At 36.5% G+C, this 25,695-nt stretch overlaps 1 protein-coding gene across 1 annotated transcript in view; it reads right to left on the bottom strand.

Annotated features, from left to right (window-relative positions):
• Window positions 1-25,695, bottom strand: part of LOC113232780 (protein Wnt-6) — a 57,654-nt gene that overhangs the window by 11,614 nt on the left and 20,345 nt on the right. Inside the window, exon 2 of the mRNA XM_026467570.1 lies at window positions 18,335-18,555. Within this exon, the coding sequence (XP_026323355.1) occupies window positions 18,335-18,555 (221 nt within the window). The remainder of the gene's footprint in view (window positions 1-18,334; window positions 18,556-25,695) is intronic.

Here is a 25,695-nt window from a genome sequence, read left to right on the forward strand (position 1 = left end):
CGTCGCTTGGTGCAATGCCATGCTTACCAAATTCAACGAAGAGGCGTCAAATTTGGTGTGGAGTATAATAACAGGTCACGAAATATGGATTTACAGTTACGACCCCAAAACAAAGCAGCAATGGGGTGTGGCGGTGGGTCTTTCGAGATGAGCCGAAATCAACCAAAGGGGCGCGCGTGCAAAGTGCCTCTAAGCGGATGATTGCTTCTTTTTTTAATAAAACTGGACACGTGGTTACTGTTGCTTTGGAGAATCGTTGTACCGAATAGTGATTGGTACACGACCATTTGTTTGTCGGAAGTTATGACAAACTTCGTAAAAATAACCGTAAACGCCGTTTCATCTTGCACCACGATATTGCCAGTTCTCACACGGCCAGACAGACAAATTTTTTTTTGAAGATGAACAACGTTGACCTTATGAGCCATCCCGCGTACAGTCCCGACCTGGCGCCTTATGACTTTTATTTATTTCCAAAAATTAAGAACCAGTTACGCGGTCAACGATTTTCTTCGCCTGAAGCGGCTGGCGAAAGTATGAAAAATATGTTTCAGAGATTGTCACGGAGGAGTGGCATAAATATTTTCAAAATTGGGTCATGCGTATGAAAAAGTGCATTAACGCTAACGGAGAATATTTTGAGAAACAATAAATTCATTTCTGACCATTTATAGTGTTTATTTCTTATTCATTCCGGAAACTTATATTGCGCCACACGTATAAATATCAGTAGAACAGAATAAATACATTACAATAATTCCCGGATTGCAAAGGGAGTTGTTAACCACTCTATGTGTATTATTTCCTTGGAATTCAGGTAAATATAATTAGCTTTTTTTAAGATAGTAAGTGACGGGACGAACAAGTCGTGTGGTTGGTGGTAAGCTACACGCCTGTCCATAACAGTTATAGTGTCACATAGAGCATTAAATAGTAATGAACTTAGAAACACTGCGACTGTGCCCGTCACATTGAGACGTAAGTTGACAAGTCCCATATGCTTGTAATTTCACCAGCACCCTTACCCTTCAAAACCGGAAAACCGGAACGCTCACACTACTGGTTGGCAGTAGAAATAGGTGAGGTGGCGATACTTCCCTGATCGAACTCTTTTACAGGAAGCTCTACTTCTACGAAAAAGCATACTCGTATATCTAGGATTCATAGTTTAAAGTTATACTGGCTGTCATAATTAATTTTGCTGTAAATAATACCGTGTTCCATCTTTCAAATTGCCACCATAGATGACGTGATGACTGTACTATATAATCTATTATTACATTTACAAAATGAATCCTTTTAAGACCCAAAAGTCATATTTTACATATCTCTTCAATCTTGCATTCAAAAGCCAGGCCCCTTTTCGGACAGAACGACACACGCAATTGCTCACGCGCAACCGATAAACCGCCATTAGCCGTCGATGACAAAGAAGCGCATTACAACGCTATTGTTGCCTTTGCGCAGTCGTAACTGCGGCCTTACAATAGTTTCACTTTTGTTACGGGTGTGGAAACCGATATACCTAACATGGAAATTTAGGAAACAAAGTCATGTGACGTTATAGCCTTTGACACAGGTACTTGCAACATCCAGTACTGGTATGTCTTGAAAAACTTGCTGGTTTCAGCGCAATAAATTATATACATAAAAAGACTTTATTCTTCAACACAAAACATAAAACATTTGATATAAGACAATGCTTAAACCTATGATGAAGCAAAGGTAAAAGCCTTAGCAATTTGCTGGTTTTCAGTTTTCACCTGGCAAGTAGGTACTAGCTGCTGGAGAGATCGTAGCAGTAACAGATGGGTATCTTTCCGACTATATATTACATAAATAAGAGGGTACCTCACTCACTATATACATTTACTAAAGAAATAACAAACCTTAAAACTTAAATGACATACGCACAGATCGCCGACCATACAGCATTAGTAGCAAAGAATATTGTACTGTGTACAGAGAGTACAACAAGCAGAGAACGGAATTTTAAATATAGAGTCAGTAAATTTTTAATTCTAATGATAGTAGTATGTCATTCGTTAAGTCAGATGAGATAACCGAGGCTTGCGCAATGCGGTGCAGTTGACAGCAGATCGACATCGGGCGCTCCTATCGATCCCATGCTAATTGGGCCCGTCCGCACGCCGCGACGCTCGCCGCTCGCGCCGTATCGTCGCCACATTCCCGCCGCTCAGCCCTGCCACCCGTCCACATCCCACCAGATACAACAAAATTTATTGCACCAACAATTTATATAATTGACGTGCGACAAAAAAGCGAGAGTGCACACCCATCCAACAGCGCAGAATTCAGTCCGTAATTACACCACGTCACTGCCTGTTCTCGGTCGATTGTCATAGGCATTTTTATCAGACAGTGTTTAAATTTCGTCGGACGTTGCCAAGGATGTGTCCTCGGCAAGAATTATGAAAGGAATGTCAATTTCAAGATATTTTGCTAGTCGTTTAGCGGTCGGTGGGATAAAAAAGTGGCGTCGCGGAGGGGGAGGCGAGACGACGCGCCGAGGTGCATGGGAACAGGTCTGCCCCGCGCGGATGCCGAGGACGCCACGCTTTTTCTGATGCAGACGCTGCGCTGTCTGTCGATGGGGCTGCGCGGCGACACTCGCCCATCATTATAAATCCGTGGCGGTGTGCTCAGAGCCGAGCATTCTTCGCGCTCCGCCCGCGTTATGCGCTGTAATTATCGCAAAACGCGGCCCCGTCTCACAAATATGTCGTTGGGAACGAGGGACATGACATTCTCATCACCAAACGCTAACTTTTTTCCGTCTCCGGCCACAAAATATGTTTTGGGCAGAACCACTCCCACGCGGTCCGCCATCGATTATTCGGGGTGCCGAGGACGAGTAGGGTTTTTGCGGCACCGGCCACGAGGTCGCATGGAATGTCGGTACTCGTGTTCACTGAATAATTCAGTGAAATGGGCGATCGATCAATAAAACCAATTCAATTAAATTGATTCTCACTTGAGGGCTGTATGGGTTTCATAACGCGTCTGATACGTTTTTGTGGTTTCAAAATGCTTGGGAGTCGTTCCGCAATGAGCGTCCAATCCAGTGAATGAGACGGCAGGTGGCACTCATATCAAACAAAATGACATCTCAATTATACTCGTACTGCATAATTGGTTCCTTTTATATACTTTTAGGTGCATTGTGAACCATAAACGGCCTGTTTTTTTTAAACTGTGTGCGTTATAAAAACATGTCAAATTTTTTCAAAAATTGAACCATATCGCTCGGTGTCTATAATAAATAAAATAAATAATAAATAACGCACGCACTCACAGCCCCGTACTAGGGAAAACCAATGTCGCGGGTGTCATGGGCACACTAATATACAACCACAAATTACAAATTAAATTAATAAATGTAGGCCACACAAATATTTCTCCCGTCCCGGGAATATACCCAGTACCTTGGCGTAGCAGTAGTTATTTTGTTATCTATTCCTGAAAACGCATGACGAGGCAGTATAGTATTTGACCTTAGTCTGTCCAATTCAACTAATATTTGACACTGTGTGTCAAAATAATTCGTTCGTCATTAGTCGATAACTACAAAAAGATGTGGTTTTTGTAAATAAATAAATTAAAATAAATTATCACAGAGTAGAGATGGGTTCAACATATAAAAAGTGCACTTTTATAAATACTTCAAGGTAAAAATCACAATGGCACAAAATAATCATAATATCTATTCATTACCCAAAGTAAAGCTATATATACAAAATGGTTAATATTGAATATTCCTTTTGATTCAATGAACAGTCCAAACAAATACCAAACCTAATAATGTACCAGAAAAAAATCCCAGCAAGCAGCAAGTGCCATGAATGTACTGCACTATGGACTTGATAAAAGCCTTCCACTACTTAAATATTGCACTAGTTTTATACGTCCTTATCTTCCAAGTCGAACATCCCAATGGTGTGAAAGATCTCAATAAATATAGACCCGAAGATGATAACTAGTTGTTCAGTAGTTAGGTTATATTGATCTAACATATATAGTAAGTACAACCAACTGATTTATTCTATTAATTGAAGTTTCATTTCGTTTATAAAACTCTATTGCTACAGCAAAAAAGTCGCCGTAAACCAAAAACAATATAAGTCATAAATCTGCAACAAGAACATAGATAAATTTCTTATGTCTGCTGGTTCGTTCCGTAGCTCAGTTGGGAGAACGTCACGCACGGTATGCCGAAGGCGCTGGTTCGCAACCAGCCGGATCGAAAGATTTTTTCTTAGTGTTCGATCTTTGTATTAATAATTATAAGAAACGTATTTATTATCAGCCCAAGCAGCACACCCATATCTAAATATATACTATAAGATATCTAATAGAATTTAATTCGATTGAATATTTTAAGAGTTCAAATTCCCTCAAGATATCTCGAAGGTTTCTAGATAATTTAACTTTTTTTTAATTTAACACAATTTTATAAGTAGGTCACAAGAGTGCTTTGAGAAACTATATGTAGGTAGTCTTAAGAGTGATTCTTATCATTTTCTCAAGTAACCCTTCTAGAATGCTACAAGACCATTTGTAGAATGTAGACAGTTTTTATTTAGTCTTGTAGACAGTTTTTAGATAATTTATAGTCTAGATAGTTTTCTTAGTAATGCTATTTTAAAACCAAAATACTAAAGCGTTACAAACGCAATTCTCTCAATACTAATAGATTTCAAGTTTAATGGCTTAAAAAATATAAACTATCAAAATTGCAACATGGCGAAATTAGATATATAATATTTCTGAATTTTTCGCGCAATGTTTAATCGGTTAGAAAGCGCGAATTGACGTGCGACTTTAAATACATTGTGAAAAGTGATGTAAAACCTGTCATAAAAGTAATGCGCTCGCTAAATTTTAAATATTTATGTATAAAATATAAACTTAATAAAAATACAGTTATCGATTTTTGGTTTTAAATATTTATAGAAAGCTTAAATGTACAAAATAAAACACAAAACAAACCATTTCCAAAAAGTTCTATGCGTCTTCAAGCTAATTTCAACCTAGATTTACTTTTTAAAAAGAAAAGAAATTTTTCTCGGATGCTTCATAGTCATTCTTTAAAAATAAAAATGGCGATAAGAATTTAAAGCTTTTTTCAAAACACTGTTGGGAAAATTTTGTTTATAGCTTTATCTATAGAAAAACTTTAGAATACGAAAAGAAAAAAATTTACTTGCTTTAGTGTAGTTGATCTTCTAAAAGAATATTCACTCCTATGAATCTTTTATGATTGTCTACAAAACGTGATCTTTCTAAGCGATTTTTTCTTTTGACAATATTACAAAACCTTTATAGAAGTCTATAACTTTTAATAGCTTTGAATAGCGAGCGTATTAAGCAATTAAAAACTTTTCAAAACACTAGGTAAAAAAAAAAACAATTTAAAAAATCCAATTTGTCGCATAAAAAACGTTATTCTGTATAAGTATATGGAATGTGTTATATATGACTAGAAAGGTGGACAAATTCCCTATCATATAAATATAAGGAATATTTTAATGACATACCTAACTTACGTTGGAAGAAATATAATTTTCATTACAAAATTGAGGTTATTTCTTCACGCCAACCACATTTCATACAATGATTTCACTGTATTCTATTGATAGACGGCACAATACACATACACAACATTGAAGTACAGTAGTGTACGCGCTCATTTCAATTGTTTTTATCATTTCAGAACACGAAACTACTTCACATTGTTTATTTATTTGTCAACAAACAAAAATCCATGACCGGCTCGCGCGCGAATTAAGACTATTGTATCCAGTGTTGCCAATTTGTTGGGAATTCCCTAAATTGTGGGGAATTTCAACTAGATCGGGGATTTTGTGGGGATTGTGGCTATGTGAGGAAAATGTGCGGATTGTAACATTTTATCATTTTGTTTAATCTATCAATTGCTGATGCATCGCTAGTTTGATCGTTACTGTTAGAAACACTGTTATGGACTATAACGATGTGTTTTTCAACATTGCACATCCCTCGTATTATTAACAAGCAGCTTAAATAGAATTATTATTAGAGCACTTGCTTCTGAATTGTAAAATTACCAGTCGGTGCGTGTTGAGTTCGCGATTCTTTCTCCCGCTTAGGCCGGTCCCCGGTATGAAGCAAAACGAAATCAGCTGTTGATAAACAAAGCCGAGCAGTTGGTACTTCCACACCACAACTTACCGCTCGTCAACTTTAAATATTAAATATAGGTCGAAACTCGTTGATTATTTCTAACATTAACATAGTGTCACCAAATGCACAAATAATCAATTTACTTAATTTTGTAAGGCTAAGAAAAATGATTTTTTTTTTCAAAGACGGACTACAGATTAATGTTGAATATAATTAAAATAAATAAACTATTTAAGGTCATCTAATTTTATAATTAGTTTTACATTTTACATTCGGTTTACATTCACAGCAAACGTAATAGGTTAATTACATTTTGAGTTTCTTAATTCTTTATCTTTATTATATTTTTAAAACTCGAGATGTGGGGAATTTGTGGGGAATATGAACTTTGCTCCCCCAAATTTGGGGATTTTAACCGTAATTTTTGGGGATTTTGAACAATTGGCATTGGCAACGCTGATTGTATCGAATGATGTGACTTAATATCCAAGGTTCACCACCTCCACCAGATCTTTTAATATTCTTTACTTTATCCATTTTGTATGAACTCTTACAACGTCCAATAGAGTAAAAACCTTAATAGTAGTATTTTTTTAAATAAAATCTACTGAAGACGCGCTATAACGTGTTTGTCATAAGTACAAACACTACAAAATGTCTATAAATTAAATATATCTAGAATGATACGAAGATATATTAAGAACTCTAGTTTTTAGAGTATTAATTTTAGATTTTACTGGATGTGTATAGAACAATTTTACTAAAAATAATCATTGTTCCACAGATGAACTTAAAGTAAGGATATAGAGCTATAAGAGCAAATCTTAAGAGAGAACTTAATAGTAAACTTAATTAAGTTCTTTGGTATTAAGGTCTTAAAATTTTGACTTGAGTGAAATAAGTCTTTCAGAACAATTTCTTTTTTCTAAAACCATTTATAGAGAACCATTATCTAAATCTATACCATATTAAGACTGTTTATAGATATAACAGTTTTAAGGCGTGTAAAGTGTGCTCCTTAGGAGTACAGCTCCTTGTGAAAGAGTTCGCCCAGGAAAGTACGTGCCTATTTCTGCCGCCAAGCAGTAATGTGAGCATTGACGAGTTCCGGCTTTGAAGGGTAAGGACGCTGGTGAGATTTCAGGCACATGGCACTTGTCAACTTACGTCTCAGGGTGACGGGCGCAGTGGCAGTGCCCCTCAGATCTTTGCGATTTAAAGCTCTGAGTGATACTGCATCTGTTATGGATAGGCGTGTCACTTACCACCAAGCACACGACTTGTTCATCCCGTCACTTGGTATTATATAAAAAAACCAGAGGAGCATAAAAAAAGTAACTATTTTTCCGGATTAAAATCGCATATATTTGTTTTTCAGACAAACCAACGTTTGGGACCCTTTACATGTCCTATGGTGTCGGTTGGCATCCGATGCGATTTAGATCCGGAAAGTTAAATTTCCTTAAGAACTTGATATGAACTAATAATAATAGTAGATAATAATAATTTCACAAAAAAATACATTAATATCATGAGAAAACATCGTAATATTCAACAAACTTAACAAACGTCGGTCACTTTGTCCCTATCAGGTGAGATTGTGGTCAAGTATGCGTCGATTTTTAATAAAAAGTAAATGCATACTGGTCATCGTAAAATTACAGATAAATACAGAGAGATTAGCTTTCCTGCATTTCGTATTGTAGACGTATTTTTTATTTATATAATAAAGGAATATATTTATTTATAAACGACGATGTCGAAAGTGGTGTGACATCAAATTGCGCAGATAAGCCGTCGCCAGATCATCTCACATGCAGCCCATATGTGAAATTGCTCAGGATTCTGCAATTTTAATTTTATTTATATTCAGATGGTCCAAGTTATGGAGTCTAGGCGAATGTTATTTTGAATAGGACAGTATTGAAGCTTCAGCCTTAAGGTAGAGAAATGTTGTGCAGAATTTGGCCTACCGGCCACACGGCACGCTTTGGGGGAGTTGATTATATTACTTTTTATTTCCACATCAAGTTCCAGGGTTACTTAATACAAATAAAGCGTTATCGTCTTATACTACCAATGTCGTAGAAAGAACACAAATTGCATTTTATTGGCAATTATTTTTAACCGACTTGAAAAAAGGAGGCGGTTCTCGAATCGACTGTTTTTTTTTTGTTTTGTATATATGTTACGCAATAACTCCGTTTTTTTTTGTGAACCGATTTTGATGATTCTTTTTTTGTTGGAAAGAGAGTACCTCAGTATTAGTCTCATTCAAATTTAAACGAAATATTCGACCACAGTGTAGCAACCTAGAGATATGTATATCTGGTTTCGCACACTTTCCGGTAACCTATTTCAATAAAACTTGGCAAATAGATCTAACTCCACGAGCGTTTGGGGTCGATTTTTTTTATAAAAAAGTAACAATTATGTTGAATTAAAATCGCTGCGTCTCGATCTATAAGCACGAAAGCAAATCGGCCGGACGTTCCCGCTAGAAACTGATAAACTGAAACTCGCTCCCGATATGAATCGCTCTCGCAGTCCACTGAGGCGACTTTAAATTAACCGTTCACGCTCCGTTCAGGAATTTTAGATTTAAGATGGATTCGCGCAAGACCGCGACACTTGCCCGCGCCGATACAGGTGAACCTGCCGGTTTCTGGTAACAAGGGCTGATAACACTGCAAATTGAATAGCGTTAACGTCGCTTTAAGATATCCAATGTTAAACCGGTTACTTGCTAATGCTAAGGACATATCATTCAATAAAAGAAACTCAATTGTTGCTCCTTTAGGTCGCGAAGATCCATCATCCAACACTTTATAATATGCAACTATTGCAGATGTAAATTCCTACACGTAACGTCTTCCCCATTTCTTAGGCGTGAGTAAAACATATGATCTGATGTTTCCTTGCAGAGCTGCCAAGTATCGTATGTCGGCCTCAGTGTCATAAACATGTATGTCATGCGCGCAACCTCCTGCGCGATCTGCGACTTGCTCGTAAAACGATCATAACCACCTTTAGTGCCACTTACCACCGCACGCACTTGAAAAACAAACTTTTACGCTAAATTGATTAGGTTCTGTTTACTTTTACAAAATAAATTTACGCAAAACTAAAAAAGCAAATGGTGCAGGCTAAAAAGCTTCGGTTAAAAAGACGAAAGATGACTTCTTTAAATGCGGATCACTTTAATGCGAGGACAATACATCGAGTTGTCAACGCGACCGCATTGGAATGTTTAAACGAACACGAGCATTTTATCTCATCTGATTAATTCAAATACCTAGCGTAATAAATACGAGTTGCAAAGGGAAGCAGGGTGGGGGAAGGGGTTGGAGTTGAACGGGCTCGTAACGCTGTCGCGGCTGTCGGGGTGACGGTGCGGGCGCATACGAGCAATTGCGTCAGTGTCAGCGTGTCAGCAGAGAGCCATTGTGGGCCCATTGGCCGATATACGATCGTGGCGCGTCGCCGCGGCCGCGCACCTGATTTATCGATGGCCCTGACGCGCTGTCGCCGCCCGAATAAAGCGCATTCTCACGCTACTGAACGCACGCGAACGCTCCCGTCTCGTACCCGTATTTAAATCGAACGCTCGTTTCTCATTCCTTTCCCCCAGATATTTTACGTCGGGTAATACGATACGACACTGTCCAGGCTCTTTCTGTAGTTTTCGCGTTCGTTTTTTCCCTTGGCTCGCTATTGTTCACTTGTCAATTTCTTTAGCTAATGCGAGTAAACGTCTCATTATGCGGTGCGGTGCGTCCGCGACGCGCATTGCGTGTTGTGACAGCAACCACCCACCGGAAGGGGCCGAGCGTCATTCAGCCGCGCACAAAACGCGAATTCTTTATTCAACGAACGTCCGATGGCTAATTTGAATGGATTCTGTCTGAATAATGGGAATAATTAGCTCTTCAAATATTCACCTCGTTCAGCAAATGTAATAATTTTAGTCACAGTGTAAAACATACATATTATTATAATAACATTACATTATGTAAAAATGTTGATAAGATATCTAATTGCATATCATGTAAGTGTAACAATTATGAGACTAGTCCCGTCTTCTACTATTTGCTGTGCCCTGTTCAGGATTCATAATTTGTTCTCAATATTAGTAATAAAAAACATCTGTAATTTAAATTATGGAACGCAAATAAATAATAAAATCATTAAAAAAATAACAATTTATTAACCGAATTCAAAAAAGGAAGAGGTTTTCAATTCGACTGTATTTTTTGTGTTTGTTACGCGATTACTCCGGCATTTGTAAAATCGATTTTGATGATTATTTTTTGGTTCCATTTAAATTTGAAGAAAATATTCCACCTCTAAAGAGTGGCAAACTAGAGGTGAATCCGGTTTCACGCACTTTCCGGTAATCGATTTCAATAAAACTTGGCAAATAGATGTAATTCCACGGACTTTTGAGGTCGGTTTTTTTTAAATAAAAAAGTTATAGCATCTAAATTAAAAAATTAAAGTGTTTTTTTTTCGGCTTGGGTGAATGTAGTGCTTGCCTAATACGAATTGCATCACAGGCACGGTTGAATATTGTAATACTTTTCATGCAATGTGTGTTGCAGAGCACGTACCATCGTGTCGCTTTCCTACAATAAGGCCAGACAACATTTCGCAATCGGTGAAGCTGTTAACTGTCATACCGCGGCGTAAGTGCATTTCTCATTGAGACGAGTTGACTGCAACGAACCTAAATACCGCAGAAACAAAACGACCTCCCTTATTTTCCCTCATTAAATCCGAATCAAAAAACTTTGAACACTTTTTAAACGACAACGTTATTCCTTAAGAACGGCGTTTCATAAAAAAATACTGCGGTCACACAGCGCCTATTTTTGTGAGTAACATTTTTTAAAATTGAGTGTAGAAATTAGTGCGGATTGTCAAGATTTCACGTGCGCCTGCCAGCCATACAGACAGACAGACAGACAGACAGCCTGCTGTCGCCGAGAAAGGTAAAAGTGGAAAATCCAGAGCTCGTAAGCGCTATCGCCGATCAAATATTCCATACACGATCCACAAATCTCATAAAAAACCAATTTCAAAAGTACGTCGATTTACATCTATTTGCCAAGTTTTATTGCAATAAAAGTTCGTTACTATATAGTACTTGACACAGGAGATAATAAAAATCGGTTCTCATTACTCAAAGTATGCATATTGAGAGAAAAACGCCTTGAATTGGAGAATAGCAAAACCAACCATTAAAATGATTGCTCCTTAAGTAAAATTTAGACGCTATTTATTAAAATTTATGTTCATGCGTGATCAGCCACCCTTAGAGGTGGATGATTTTCTTCTAAATGAAATGTGACCACTATGGAAGTACCCTCTTTCCAACAAAAAAGAATCATGAAAATCGGTTCACAAATACTGGAGTTATCGCGTAACATACATACAAAAAAAACATACAGTCGAATTGAGAACCTTCTCCTTTTTTTGAAGTCGATTAAAAAATCACGCACGCAGAGTACAAAAGACCAGTCGTCTCGTTCAACTTGATGTAGATGCAATTGTCAAGTGGAGCCACGATAATGGCATAGTACTGAATGCTGATAAAACCAAATTATTAGTGATACACTCTCTCTATCTGCCTTTGAAGCAACCTTCCTGTCCCATACTCGCCCATTCATTTGATTGTATACGCAGTAATTTCAATAATTGTAGTTGCAAGCCTATAGAAAGAGTTAAACACTTATCTCGATATGAAAGTAGATGAACCTTTTTTGTTGGTCTACTCACGTTGATATTTTTTTATAATAAGCTTAAAATATTGTTAGGCAAGTTCTACCATTTAAGTTTTAAAGTACCAGACAGCACTTTAAACTGTTTATATATGGCATTGGTTGACTCCATACTAAGTTATGCTCTAAATTGTTATGGACTTACATTTGCTTCATACACAAACAGACTTGAAAATATGCAAGTTAGATTTTTGAAACTTCTTGTAAACAATAAAAGTAAAGGAAAATGTATGGGAGACTACAATAAATTATTTAAAAATTTGTAAAATCCTACCTTTTAGCTTAAAACACAAATATCTGGTAGCTGTTAACTGCTTTGGAGCGCAGGAGCGTAGCTCTTTTTTGTATCCTGTTATTAATAACAATAACACAAGGTCAATGACCTCTGGTAAATTTGTAGTTCTTAAAGTTAATAATTACTACGGAGATAGAACTCTAAAGAAACGTATTCCATACTTACTAAACAGTTTGCCTGAGGATATTAGACATGAACCTAAGGAAAGTAAATTTAAACATCTTTTGTCTCAGCATATGTTGTCAAACTTAGAGTAGATTATTGTTAAAATACGTGTTAGGAAAAATGTATGTATTAGTAGTTTTAAGATTATGTATATAAAAGCGAGATTCATTTGATCCCACAGTCTAACTGAATACTCAGTTTTGTGGGACTATGTATTTATCTAAAGGAAACTGTACTGTTTTTATATATATTAAATACACCCACACACACACACGCATATTCATTCACTCACACAGCCATATTTATCACAATTTGCATATTAAAATGTATCCAACTTATAATAATTATTGGAAACATTACTATAATAATAAAATAAACAGTTTGCGTTTCAAACCAGCTAACAAGCTGAGAAGAATAAAGCAAATAATAATAACGCACACACTCAACATAGCCCCGCACTGGGGAAACCCTGAGTCGCGGGTGCTATGGACACATAGACAATCACAAATTACACCCAAACCCACGCGAGAAATAAATGTAGGCCATACAAATATTTCTCCCGGCCCGGGAATCGAACCCGGGACTTCTGTGTGGCAGTGGTAACCGTTCGGCCACGGAGACAGTTATCACTATATCATTATTATTATTATTACTATAATTATAATAAATTCTTACCCGTTTTTTTCTCATAAAATAGACTAAGCCTTGTCAAAACTTGGAGCCAGTGTCCTCCCTTCCTGTGTAAGTCCCTGACTCCGGAGCCAGGTTACACGGAGTCAGGGACTTCATTATTATGTTATAAACTATTTTGTGAAATAAACATTATTATTATTATTATTATTAAACAATGACCGAAGATGTCACTATCTATATTTATATACTATTTTGTACATGATCTCTTTTATTTCCCAGTAACACCCATAATAAATACGGATATCACAAGATATTATATTGATTGATACGAAATAGATTAGGTAGCAGGTCTTCCACATTAGAGAGAATCGATCATGGGCAATTTAAAAAAGGGATTTCGATGCTCACTACTGAGATTCGTGTTAATATAAATCCTGCACCAGAATCAATAATCGATATTGAAAAAATTACGACCATTATCCTTGTGAAGAGAACCGAGATTGGATGGGCATCGACCATAAGAGTGAACAGATTAGATATCACGAAATGCGGCCCGGATATTACACTATAATTAAGAACATTTACGTGTTAAGGGGCGCCAAATTTATCGCCGAGTTTTTGTCGATATGAAGCCATCCTGAGTATTTATGTGGGGGTCTGAGGGCATGTGTGAGGTCCGATGGGTCCAGTAGTCAGGTTATCGTGTGGTAATCTTTATGGGCCCCCGCGGACTCCTCGCTGCGACCTGTCGACACTTAATGGCTCCCTGAGATTAGTATAGGGTCTTAAACCTCAATATTTTGGGGGCCCGTGTTGTGGCTTTGTTTATAGCTTAATTAGGCTGTTTTGTTTAAGAGGAAATCGGCCTCGGCGTCGACTCTATGCGATAAGGTGTCGAGGTATTTACGATTTGATTATGAGGTTTTAAACCACCGTTTTGTTTTCATTCTGTTCTACGTCGCTTGATTTTTTAATTTATTTTTTGTTTTTATTTTATTCTGGTGGCTTATTAAAAACAAGTAATTATTAAATGTTTTGGTGCTTTCTAATCACGTCTAGATTATAAACGAAGCTAAACTTTAACCTAAAAACATCGAGTATATAACCAGAAATAAAGACGAAATGTCATTTAATTTGTTTAAAAGCTATTCTGCCATATCATTACGGTGACAACTGGCTCCGATTGGCCAGCCCAAATTCGAAACAATTGACGGATGTCGTCAATTGCTTCACTTCAAATTGACCAGTTTAACTTGAGCTTTGCTATAATGGACGAAAATTGCAAAATAATGTATTTAATATTTAATTACCGACGAAATATGATTCCGTTTGTTTTGTAATTAGATATTTTGCTGTTTTTCCCACAACACCGAGTGGAACAGCCCCCATTGTTAGAGATATTATCTTTATTGCAACAAATAGAGAATATATTTTAAATATACGGAGACGTAAACACAGGTCAGTTGTTGGCGCTGTACTATTTCAGTTTTCTAATTTGTGATTTCAGCGCAAACGAGAGTTGATATTTAAAAGTGATATTAGCGCCATTTACCGAATGAGTTGCCAGGGATCTTATGGCCCATATTTCATCTCTATTTGCTATATACTCGATGCCTAAAAGCTATTAGAACGTATTAAGAAACTATGAGATTAGGTTAGTTCTGATACGTATTAGTTTATTTATAAAGTTGTTATAAGTTAATAACGGAAATCGTTAAGTGAAACATTACTCAAACGCTCACGATGGACAGTAGTCTCGATAACAGAATTTAAATAAGAATGAAATCCTTTTCCATTGATAAAGACTTGACACCAAAAAAAACAACGAACCGAGGAATGCACCGACGTACTAATGAAAGGGTCCAATTAACGATCATTATTTTTTCTCATACAACTTTACATACAGGTTGACTTGCTTTTTTCATAAATTGTACTGACACATGTCGTCACATAAATGAGAATTTCAACTTTTTAGTTACACCTATTATTTAGTTGGACGACAAAATTTAATATATTAAATTTTATATTCAGAGACACTAGAGTATAAATTGCATTGAAATTATTAATAAGTAAATTAACAATAACATAAGTTACTTAAGAAATATACGTGTTGGTTTAAGTTCGCAGTTTAGCAATCAGAAACACCCTTTAGTCTTTTTTTTTGTCACCAAGTGATAAAAATCCGGGACTAATTTGGTTCTGCTGGGTGCGCCTGCGCCACCCATCGTTGTTCGCATCAATTTATAGGCTTTTAACCTAATTTGTTGAGAGTACCTCCCTCTCTGCGCTCGCCTTCCCCACCCCGCCGCCCACGTGACAAATGTCTTTTTTTCTTTTGTAATTAATTTAAAGTATCGAGACACTTATCTTCAAAGGGACCCTAATCCAGGATTTGGAAGCTCACATATTCATTTGAGACTCTAGAAAAAACGACGTGATAAAAACTAACGAATTAAGCTATCATATCCACCAATAATGAATCAAATTAATGCACTTACTCCACATTAGCAAAATGGTTATCAAAAGATTTAAAAAATCACACGATAAAAACACAACCTGACTGAACATTCATGCAATAAACGTCCTGTTGTTTTTGCATATAATACACAAAGGTTTGGGAACTATAATTTATGGCAATGGCTATAATTCGGTGTTTATAAATATTTGCCAGTTTGGAGTTTGACAAAAACTACTTAATTTTCGCTAATTAAACAGAAATGAATGCACGTCGACAACTAATGGTCAGGTTGCTAGTGCTGCGCTGGTATCGATAGATTATTATTGCGCATAATCGCATAAGCTGTATTAAATTCGAACGATACGAAACGAAGCGCACATTTCAGGACGGCTCAAGTCGACATCTTATTATGATATCAATTAAGGAGACGAGCAAGTCATGCTTGGTGGTAAGCAGCACGCCTATTCGCGATTCACTATCCAGGTTGACAAGTGTGGTGATTCCTTTAACTGGTTACTGTACACAGCATTTTTCAATAATCGAAGAATGAAATATATTTTACAATATACATCACACTTCGAAGACTACTATTTGCATTGTGGTAGGCTCTGTGCCGACTGGATAGCGACCACAGTACACACGGCGGAAAACCCTCCACAGTGAAACGCTTTTGCGAATCGCGTTCAGGGATCAGTTGGTGTACATCCAGTGCATTTGGCCAGACCGGCAAAATGATAGTGACGGAGTGAAGATATTTGTGTTTTCCATCCGTTACTCTCATCTCTGGACTGTATTCGCACTTTCCATCAGGCGCGGTGCAGTCATTTTGTCGAGTCGCAATAAAAAAAATAAAAAAAAACTATGATAATTTCACCGCAAAATTGCGATTCGTATTTTAAATATTTTTTTTAATCTTTACCATAATGTATTTTAAAAAATGTAAAACCATTTTAAGTATATCAGAGTCCTAAAGTAAAAAAGGGCAGGTTTATAAAATTTTCTATTATGTGTCAAGTAAGAAAACCCATCTTAAGTCTTCGTAGATGTTGTATTTAATCTTTAACTAGAAAGAGTTCATCCAGGGAAGTACTGCCACCTTACCTATTTTTACCGTCAAGCACTATTGCGTTCCGACTATAAAGTGTAAAGGAATTGATGAATTTACAGGCACATGGGACTTGTCAACTAATGTTTCAGGGTGACAGGCGCAGTGGCAGTGCCCCTCATATCTTAGAGCTCAGAGCCATACCTGTCGCCCGCGCCTTTTAGATAGTTATGTTTTGATGAGAATGAATCGGTGGTGGTGCCGATCTCGGCCCGTGGAACATATTTAAAAACTAAACCTGACAAATTAAAGCATTGCTCGTTCGAAAACTATATAAAGCCAGCCCAGACTACACAAGATTAGTTCTTATTTTAATTTTTGATCATTAAATATTTTAGATTATTTTTTTTATTTTTTTAGTCATAAACATATTTTCGTAACTATCATACTCATTTTTTATTTTTAAAACAATAATAAATTAATACGTGTCGCGCTTTGGAGGAAAAAAATGATGCGATAAAAAGAAGTACGAGTAAAGACTCACTCAAGTACCAAAATGCCAAATAACCGTATACAAATAAAAAAAATCGACATTGCCCGTCACTAGAGACGCAAATAAATGAGAGGTTTCATAAAAATCAACTCTTTAAGGCTAATCGAATTAGGATCGATATCCATCTGCGATTTAACACGTTTTGCCTCCTTTTGTATGGCTAATAAACGTCCAGGTAGCAGATCCTTTACTCATATTTTACTGTATCCTAAATGTTGATGAACTCATCTTTGTTAAATCTATCGATTGTCCGCTGTGTCGACGTTTCGTATCAATAAACGTTATCCTTTATGAATGGCTGGACTGAATATGAATTGCGAATTGATTGTTTATTGCGGTTTCACAGGTCATTGGATTTTATTAGCGCTTTATTCAACTGTTTAATGACTAAGAATCGTGTTTGAAGTTCGGACAATTGTGCTAAATTTAGTTAACCACAACTTACGTATTAACTTCCGGAAATAAAAAAACAGCCTGGCTGTGAATATTTCATGTATTTTTTTTTTGTTTTGTGAGGTTGAGCGTTACTCATTCGCTAGCCACAAAACACGTAAGAAGCTTTTTACCTTAATCACAAATAATAATTATCCTATTTAGCCGACTTCAAAAATGGAAGAGGTTCACAATTGGTTTGTATTTTTTTTATGTGTGTATGTTACTCTGATATTGATGAACCGATTTCGATGATTCTTTTTTTTGTTGGGTAAGAAGGTAGTAGTGGTCTCATTCAAATTTGAAGAAAATATTGCACCTCTAAGGATATCAAATTTAGGGACGAATTTTCATTTACTTCACTCAGAATATAATCATAGATGTAATTCTAATGAAAATAAAACACAGCTAAAATGGATAAGCAAAAAATGAGGTTCATTTTCTTTATAAAAAAAAGTTATAATTATTACTTAAATAGACTGAAGGGTGCCTAAGTGGAATTGGAAACCATTTTCCTTTTACTAGAAAGTTTGCAAGTGGACATCAGTACAATTACTGCTAGAATTGCAAACGTAATAACCATTAACTACTTCTGAGTAGTAAGTTTGCCAGAAGCAAGTTGAGATTTCTAGTCGCTACTAGTTTGAGAAATGGGATGACAGTATGATTATATGTAATATGCCTCTAAGTATATTCCTTATGTTGTATCTCTGAGTTTGCAAGGCTGTGGACTGGCAGTTTCTGCTGGTAAAGGAAATGATGTGAGTATAAATGAATGGAGGATACTTACCTCTCATAAGTATCTTTCTCATACTGCGCCTCTGAGTGGTGCAATTCCAACGTCTATGTCGAAATTGATGTGCACACTCTGTGGCCCCTAGCGTGACGCCGCGGGAGATCTCCTTGAGGAGACCTGTTTCGTTGCGGCAGATCTGCGCTAGACGCCCGCGCCCGCGCCGGTTCTTCTTGCACACCATGCGTGGGTCAAGGATCACTGCGCTACCAGACGCCCTGCAATAAACAACAAGCCCTTCAATTGTGTTTTAATAACAAAAGCTATTCAATTAAAGTGAAGAAGAAGGCAAAGGTATATCCTAATATACCTAAATACTTAATAATTTACGTATGAAATTGCTTTTGCTTTTAAAATTAATTTTTTATTAATTAATTTTAAAATTAAAATTTTAATTAATTTTAAAATTTTGTCGAACTCGCCACTTTGAATTAATATATCTGCAACTTGCATTTTATTTTTAAGTGTCGTCATTTCTTTTCAAAAATGTTTTTTTATTCATTTGTTTTTTTTTGTGTGTGAAGTAAAAACATCTACTCCAAAGCGGCAGTGAAGAATTCGTTTGAAGATTTCGTCCATTCCCGTGCAGTTGCCTTTTACAGGAGGGGCATCAACAAACTGCCCATAAAATGGCAAGAATATGTAATGAGATATTTGATTAAATATTTTTTTTTTATTTCGGTAAAAAAAATTTTTTTTCTTATTAAAAAGGTAATTTTATAGGTAAAGACAGGATACGTTGTCCTTGATGATCTGATATAACGAAGACATAATATGAAAATTGAAGGCCGTTTTTGCAACTCGCTGTTTTAGATCGCGATCTGTTTCTATAGCAATCAAGTCCATACATAAACGTGATAGTGCTGCGTCAATTACAACATGTGAAACAAAATGAGTGAAACAAAATGATAACCTACAGCAACTTCAAGTCCAACTTTAAAATGTTTGCATTGTAACAATGCTAACAAAGGATATATAATATTGGGTCAGTATTTTATAACCAATAAAACTAGAGAAATCCCAGTTTTCTGCGTGTAAAGTAAACCACTGTCAGTAATTGACGGCAGGTCGACTTGGACAGCACCAATCAACACCAATCTCTAAATCAGAAAGTCAGTTAATTACAGTGTATAGATCGTAAAATCCGACTCACTCACTAAAACTAGTGTTGCGCTTCTAACCGGTAAATATCGATTTACGATCCGCCACGGCGAGTGTCGAGAGGCGAGCGCCAGGTCGCGCCGAGTGATCGATTGTTTACTTGATACGAGTTCATTGTCAGAGCAACCAATGCGAAGCTAGTCGGAATAAATTTAGATTTGTCTGCTCACTGTTTCTCCGAAACTTTGTTTTATAGATCTGACACAGATATAGGTATAGTTAATTCATAAAAATCCCTCACCTAGAGAAATTTTAAGTAGAGCTCCTTATGAAAGAGTTCGTTCAGGGGAGTACTGCCACCTTGCCTATTTCTGCGGCCAAATAATGTGATAATTACTGCGTTCCGGTTTCCAAGGGTACGGGTGCTGGTGAAATTACAGGCACATGGGACTTGTCAACTTAAGTCTTAGGTTGACGGGCGCAGTGGTAGCAAGACCTTTGCCATTTAAAGCTCTGAGTGACACTGCAATTGTCATGGAAAAACGTGATAGCTTACCATCAAGTGCATGACTTTTTCGTCCCGTTACTTGATATTATAAAAAAAAATATGCTTCTGAACAGATAAATATGAACATGATATATAATATAACAGATATGAATTTTAGGAAATGAAACTATTTTTCCGAATTTAAGTCGCGTATATTTGTTTTTCTCAAACAAAACGACGTTTCGAGCCCTTTATAGGTGCCATTATCACGGTTGACTGGTACCTGTAAAGGGCCCGAAACGTGTAACAATCGCGAAAAGCTAAGAACTCGATGGATATGAATTTTACCCGATTTATTATACCGGTATTTCTCGTTGTTATTTTAATTAAGACTGTCTCTAGTTACACACAATTTTTACGGCAATTTTCAACGCAGATAAATCGGTACGTACTCGGTACTTCTCACCAAAGATTTACCGAACATAAGGCGTACATTATACATTTTACGGCTCTGACAAATGTTCGTAACTCGGTGAGATAACGAAATTAATAAATAAACTCACATGCGAACTGGTTGTATAATCAAAATGTCAGTTTGAAAGTAATTAAACGACTCGACGTTTTATAAATTACCAACATTTATCATGTCACGCGAAAAAGAAAGCTTGATTGAATAAAATGTGACCGGCCGACCGGATGCCTTAGTTGAATGTTCTGGAAGCTGCATGGGTTCTCCTAATTCATACAAACAACTAGTGTTCGGCCTTCACGTTTTACTACTACAGTAAAAATGCTAGTACAACAGTAAATGTCAGTACGGGTGTAAGTTACGATGTGCTACAGGTTTACTAACGATTTTATTAACCCCGTGTTTTGGAGAAATGTTTACATGGGAGTCATGTTGGCGTTTTGTAGTACTACATCTGAATTGGGACGTATTTATTTTGAATTTTGCATATTTTTTGGGTCAATGATGCTGCAGTTAATGTTTCAGTTGTTTAAGTAAATGTGTCTTATATTAAAATACCTATTTTGTAACAACTTATTCATCTTTGTATTTGTCATAATCTTTGATACGGAGCAATGGAATATATTATATCGACCTAACAGGCCTAACCATTAACTCTTATTACGATTCAGTTTAGGACCTAAAGTATAAATAAATCGTTGTGAGACAGCGCTACATGAAGTGTATATCACCATCCCGCTTTTTAGTCATTACAAACTTATACAGAACTGTAACAAGAGTTCATGGTAAGGCCCCAGAAGTTCACACGAGGCTGTATACTTTATTTGTATATCATTTGTATCTTTCTTTCACTATAGATGTCGAAATGAGAGAGACAGAGCAAACAAAAAAGCTTATGTCAATTCACAACTACAGTACATTTCTACAAAAGAATCTAATGTTCTTAAAGAAAAAAAAAATTAGAAATTTTTTCTTGACATACAACACTTCTCAATATTTATGTAACTATTCATCAATTCAACAATAATGAACAAAATGGAACAAGTAAAAAAACACCTCTTGTGCTCATGCAATAAAAAACTGGAAGCTATCAACAATCGAGTGCCCTGTAAATCTGTGGACAGTCATTACCGTCGTGCACATTAGCTGAATCAATCGGCGCACGAGTGGCGGTTGAATGCGCGTACGCTGACACTGAGACGCTCCAACCCTTTGTGACAGTAACACAATATACAAGGACGCAATTTACGAGGATTTTACGTATTTTGTTAAACAGTTTTGTACCTAAGTATTTACTTTTACTGTACATTTAGTCCGATTGTATAGGATTTATGATCATACTAAGATGACAATAACAAAGTCTCAAAGTAATAAAACCTGCTGTTCAATTAAAATCTCTTGATTTGTAACAGTTCGTAAAATGGATCAATTTTAAATTCAACATTCAAAATATCTTTATCTCTTAAGTAAACAAATTCTAGTTGAAATCGTCAATTTGATAGAACGCTACTGCTTGTTCGTAAAGCTGGCAGTAAATTAAAACTCAATCAACACGCCCGGGTTTTTACCCAAGACGCTGGGTTTTAACCCATTCCTGCCCAAAATCGTGGGCAGAAACATTATTCGCGTAAAATAATACGGACTTTAGTATAATTCCATATTTATTAAAAATTTCGATGTAAAAAATCTTTTTTGGACGAAAAAGAGGCAACTCCACGTAATCCACCTTGCAATCCTGTAATTTACTCGTAGACTCTCATTTACTACTAGGGATGCACATTACGATTCGATTTTAATGAAAATTCTATTCAAGGGATTACGACAACAAATTTTTTGTATCGGTTAACTTCAATGCGATTTTCAAGTGAATCGATTCAAGAGAAAGACGAAATAATAGTAAGCAATAATTTATGCTACGAATTTTGTACAATAATATATTCAGGATGTTGCAGCTGCCTCGATTTGCTGCCTGCGCTGCATCTGGGGTGCTCGCCATAGCTAAGGCTTTGCAGTTACTATGCGAAAAAGACAACAACCTCCTGAGTATAATTGCAAACAGTGTCCAGAATTCGTTTCACGAGCTAGTTCCGGTTGCATATTAGTTTTAGAAAAAATGGTAATTTCTAGTACTAACTCTATTTTGAAGTGCTATGTTACTAACCTCTATGGATGTATATTCCGAATTAATGACATTTGAAATTGAAATAAACATTTTAAAATAATATCATTACATTTGAACAAAAGTCGATTTACAAATATTTAGTTTTTGCTCTCAATTTCGGGAGTTAAATGGGTTAATGGATTAAAACCTAGCATTAACAAAGCGCCGGGTTAAAACCCGGGCGCTCGCCCATATCTGCTTGTTCGTAAGGCATTCCGCTGAGAATAATAAATAAGATGATTTATGTAAATAGCAGTGGCGGATTTGCAGTCTTGGTCGCCCTAGGCCTCAGGCCATGTAGTCAGTACCAGCCACCCCTTTCTCAGAAGTCATCATATACTGGTAGACTACATAATGAATTTACTTTATTGCCAACTTTTTTCGAAATCGATTCAGAAATTTTTGATTTTGCATGCATGATGGCATGATTTTTTCCGACATCTTAAACATTTATCGTCATATTTCAGTCAAATTACACAAAACTTAAATAAATTAGTCACCTCAAACTTCCTTATAAATCACTATATCTATTGGTGGAAACCATATGAAATTCCGTTCAGTAGTTATTGAGTTCATCGCGATCAGACAGACAGACAAACAGACGTAGTGATGTAGTAATTATACATAACATTATAGATATGTAACGTATCTATATTTTATACATAAAATGTACGAAAGTGGTTTAGGAAGATTATTGTTATACGATGTGTGAGCCTTTAGAATATTTAGGTAGTTTAAGTTATTTCTTGTCATCATCAGTGAATTTTTTGTCACGATTGGCCGCCCCTAAAATCTGGCCGCCCTAGGCCCGGGCCTACTGGGCCTTAGGGTAAATCCGCCACTGGTAAACAGATATCAGTCCATATTTACCATTTCAAATATTTATGTAAAAATATTATAAGCACACAATCTGAAAGAGCTAAAGGGTCACTCCCATGAATTTATGTCCACGCAGAAGCTGTAAATAAAACCATTTTGTTTAAAGTTCCATATTAATACATGTAAACGGCACGCCCACCCTTTGTATGTATAAAGGCCACATCAGCAAAAATTACAACTTTTCAGGACAGATGTTTAAAGATTTTATGAATGAAATTAGTCGATAACTTAGGAGAGAAAGAGAGAGGGGAGATATAATATTTCACATACTTTCACGTACATAATTTGTTTTTTTTAAGAGAAGAAGAAATTATTATAATATTATTATAATAATAATAATTTCTCTCAAATGTTGAAATTGCCCCAACCGGGTTCATGTACTGTCACTGTGATATTTTTAAGATCAATTATTTTGCAATTTTTATTTAGATGGTTAAAACAGTCCGTGCTTTTTATGTAAAATAGAACATACACTATCTCACCTATTGTTTAGCGACGAAGTGCTTTTTCGAACTAAACCATAAGTAATTAAGTTAAAAATAAACGAACAAAACGATTCCCCTCCAATTAACCCTACGCCAACTAATTTTTTTGGTAATTTTCTGTTTTTAATGTGAACAGCTTTATTTAATTTACTAATAAATATGCTCCCCTAAAAAAAATAAAGAAACAAAAAACAAATTAAAAAAAATGAATTTTGTGAAAAAAATAATTAAGTTAGCGTAGGATTGGAGGTAAGATATAAGTTCAAATGGTAGTGGGTGAAGGTTGCGAGACTCCGTGGATGCAAGGACAGGTCGTTGTGGCATTCTTTGGGGGAGGCCTATCTTTAGCAGTGGACGTCTTTTGGTTGAAATGATGATGATAATGATGAAGCTATCTACTTTTTTTATAATACCAAGTGACGGGACGAACAAGTCGTGCGCCTGGTGGTAAGCGACACGCCTGTCCATTGCAGTTGCAATGCCACTAGGAGCTTTAAATCACAAATATTTGAGACGCACTGCCCTTATGCCTTGAGACATAACTTGACTAGTCCCACGTGCCCGTAATTTCACCAGGACTCTTAGACCTAGTTCCCACTATGACCGATGAATTTGCCGAGAAACCGGCACTCAGACTAGGTATTCACATTAAGCCGGATCTCGCAAGAAAACCGGAGACTAAAGTCCACAGTCTTTTTTTAAATAAAATATAAGTGCGCTTTTGACCTCCGTCTCTCCTGATGGAAAGTGACGATGAGGTCGACGATGGAGCATGCACACCTAAATAATGCCTATTCACTCTCGCCTTGAAAAGACACAAGTTATAACGTTCAGGGAACAAGTCTGCAGGCAGGGAATTCCACTCCATAGCCGGTTGCCATATAAATGTGGAAGCGTGACGCTTTGGAACCCAAGCCTGCGCTTAGTCCCCCGGTGATGGAAAGAGGAAGGCAGAATTAAATCGTGTAATTCCAGTCGAATTCAGACTAGTGCGCATGACCGACGACGAAATTGTGGTATTGTGGAGGTACCTTAGAAGGCTTAATAAAGTAAAAAGAAAACATTAGGTATATCCTATTTTACGGGAAAGATTTTTAATGGGCCAACTGAGAAGTGACGAGTCTAAGTTCTTCAATTATATTCGAATGGCAGCATCCTCTTTTGATGATTTGTTGGGACGACTTTTAAGGTCATTCACATTGCTCCGGTCCGAGCGTTCTGCAGGCGGTCCGCAGTGACAAACACTCCGGCAACAATGCCGGGTAATGCTCACATTACTGCTTAGCGGCAAAAATAGGTAAGGTTAATTAGGTAAGGTCCCCGGCGAACTCTTTCACAAGGAAGTTTTACTGCTACTATCCGATTTTTGTTCATTATGAAGCCACTGTATATTGTGTAGAAGTTACGAAAGCCGTCATTCAACGGTGTCAAGTTTATTTTGGCTTCTATTTGAACATTTCTTAGTGACAAACAGTTTTAGTGAACTTAGAAAATGCTGCGCCAAGCCTGCTATTACAATTTCACTTCTCGTTTCAATATTTATAGAGTCGATTTTCAAATGTTTTGTGGTTAGTGGAGTAATGCCAAATTGTCACACCTCGGTCTACGTAGACGAATAAATTAGCAATGATAAGTTGTATGCCAATTAATTATTCTTCAAAGAAGCATCTGGTGTGAAACCTATTTCGGAGGAAATGGCCTTTAATGATCGAGCAGGTGATATTCAGATGGATTGGCTTCGCTTTATCAAATTATCTATTTTACTGTAACAATATT

Source organism: Hyposmocoma kahamanoa, unplaced genomic scaffold (genome assembly GCF_003589595.1).
Source record: "Hyposmocoma kahamanoa isolate Upper Pololo Valley unplaced genomic scaffold, ASM358959v1 102, whole genome shotgun sequence".
In the NCBI taxonomy this organism is placed as follows: Eukaryota; Metazoa; Arthropoda; class Insecta; order Lepidoptera; family Cosmopterigidae; genus Hyposmocoma; species Hyposmocoma kahamanoa.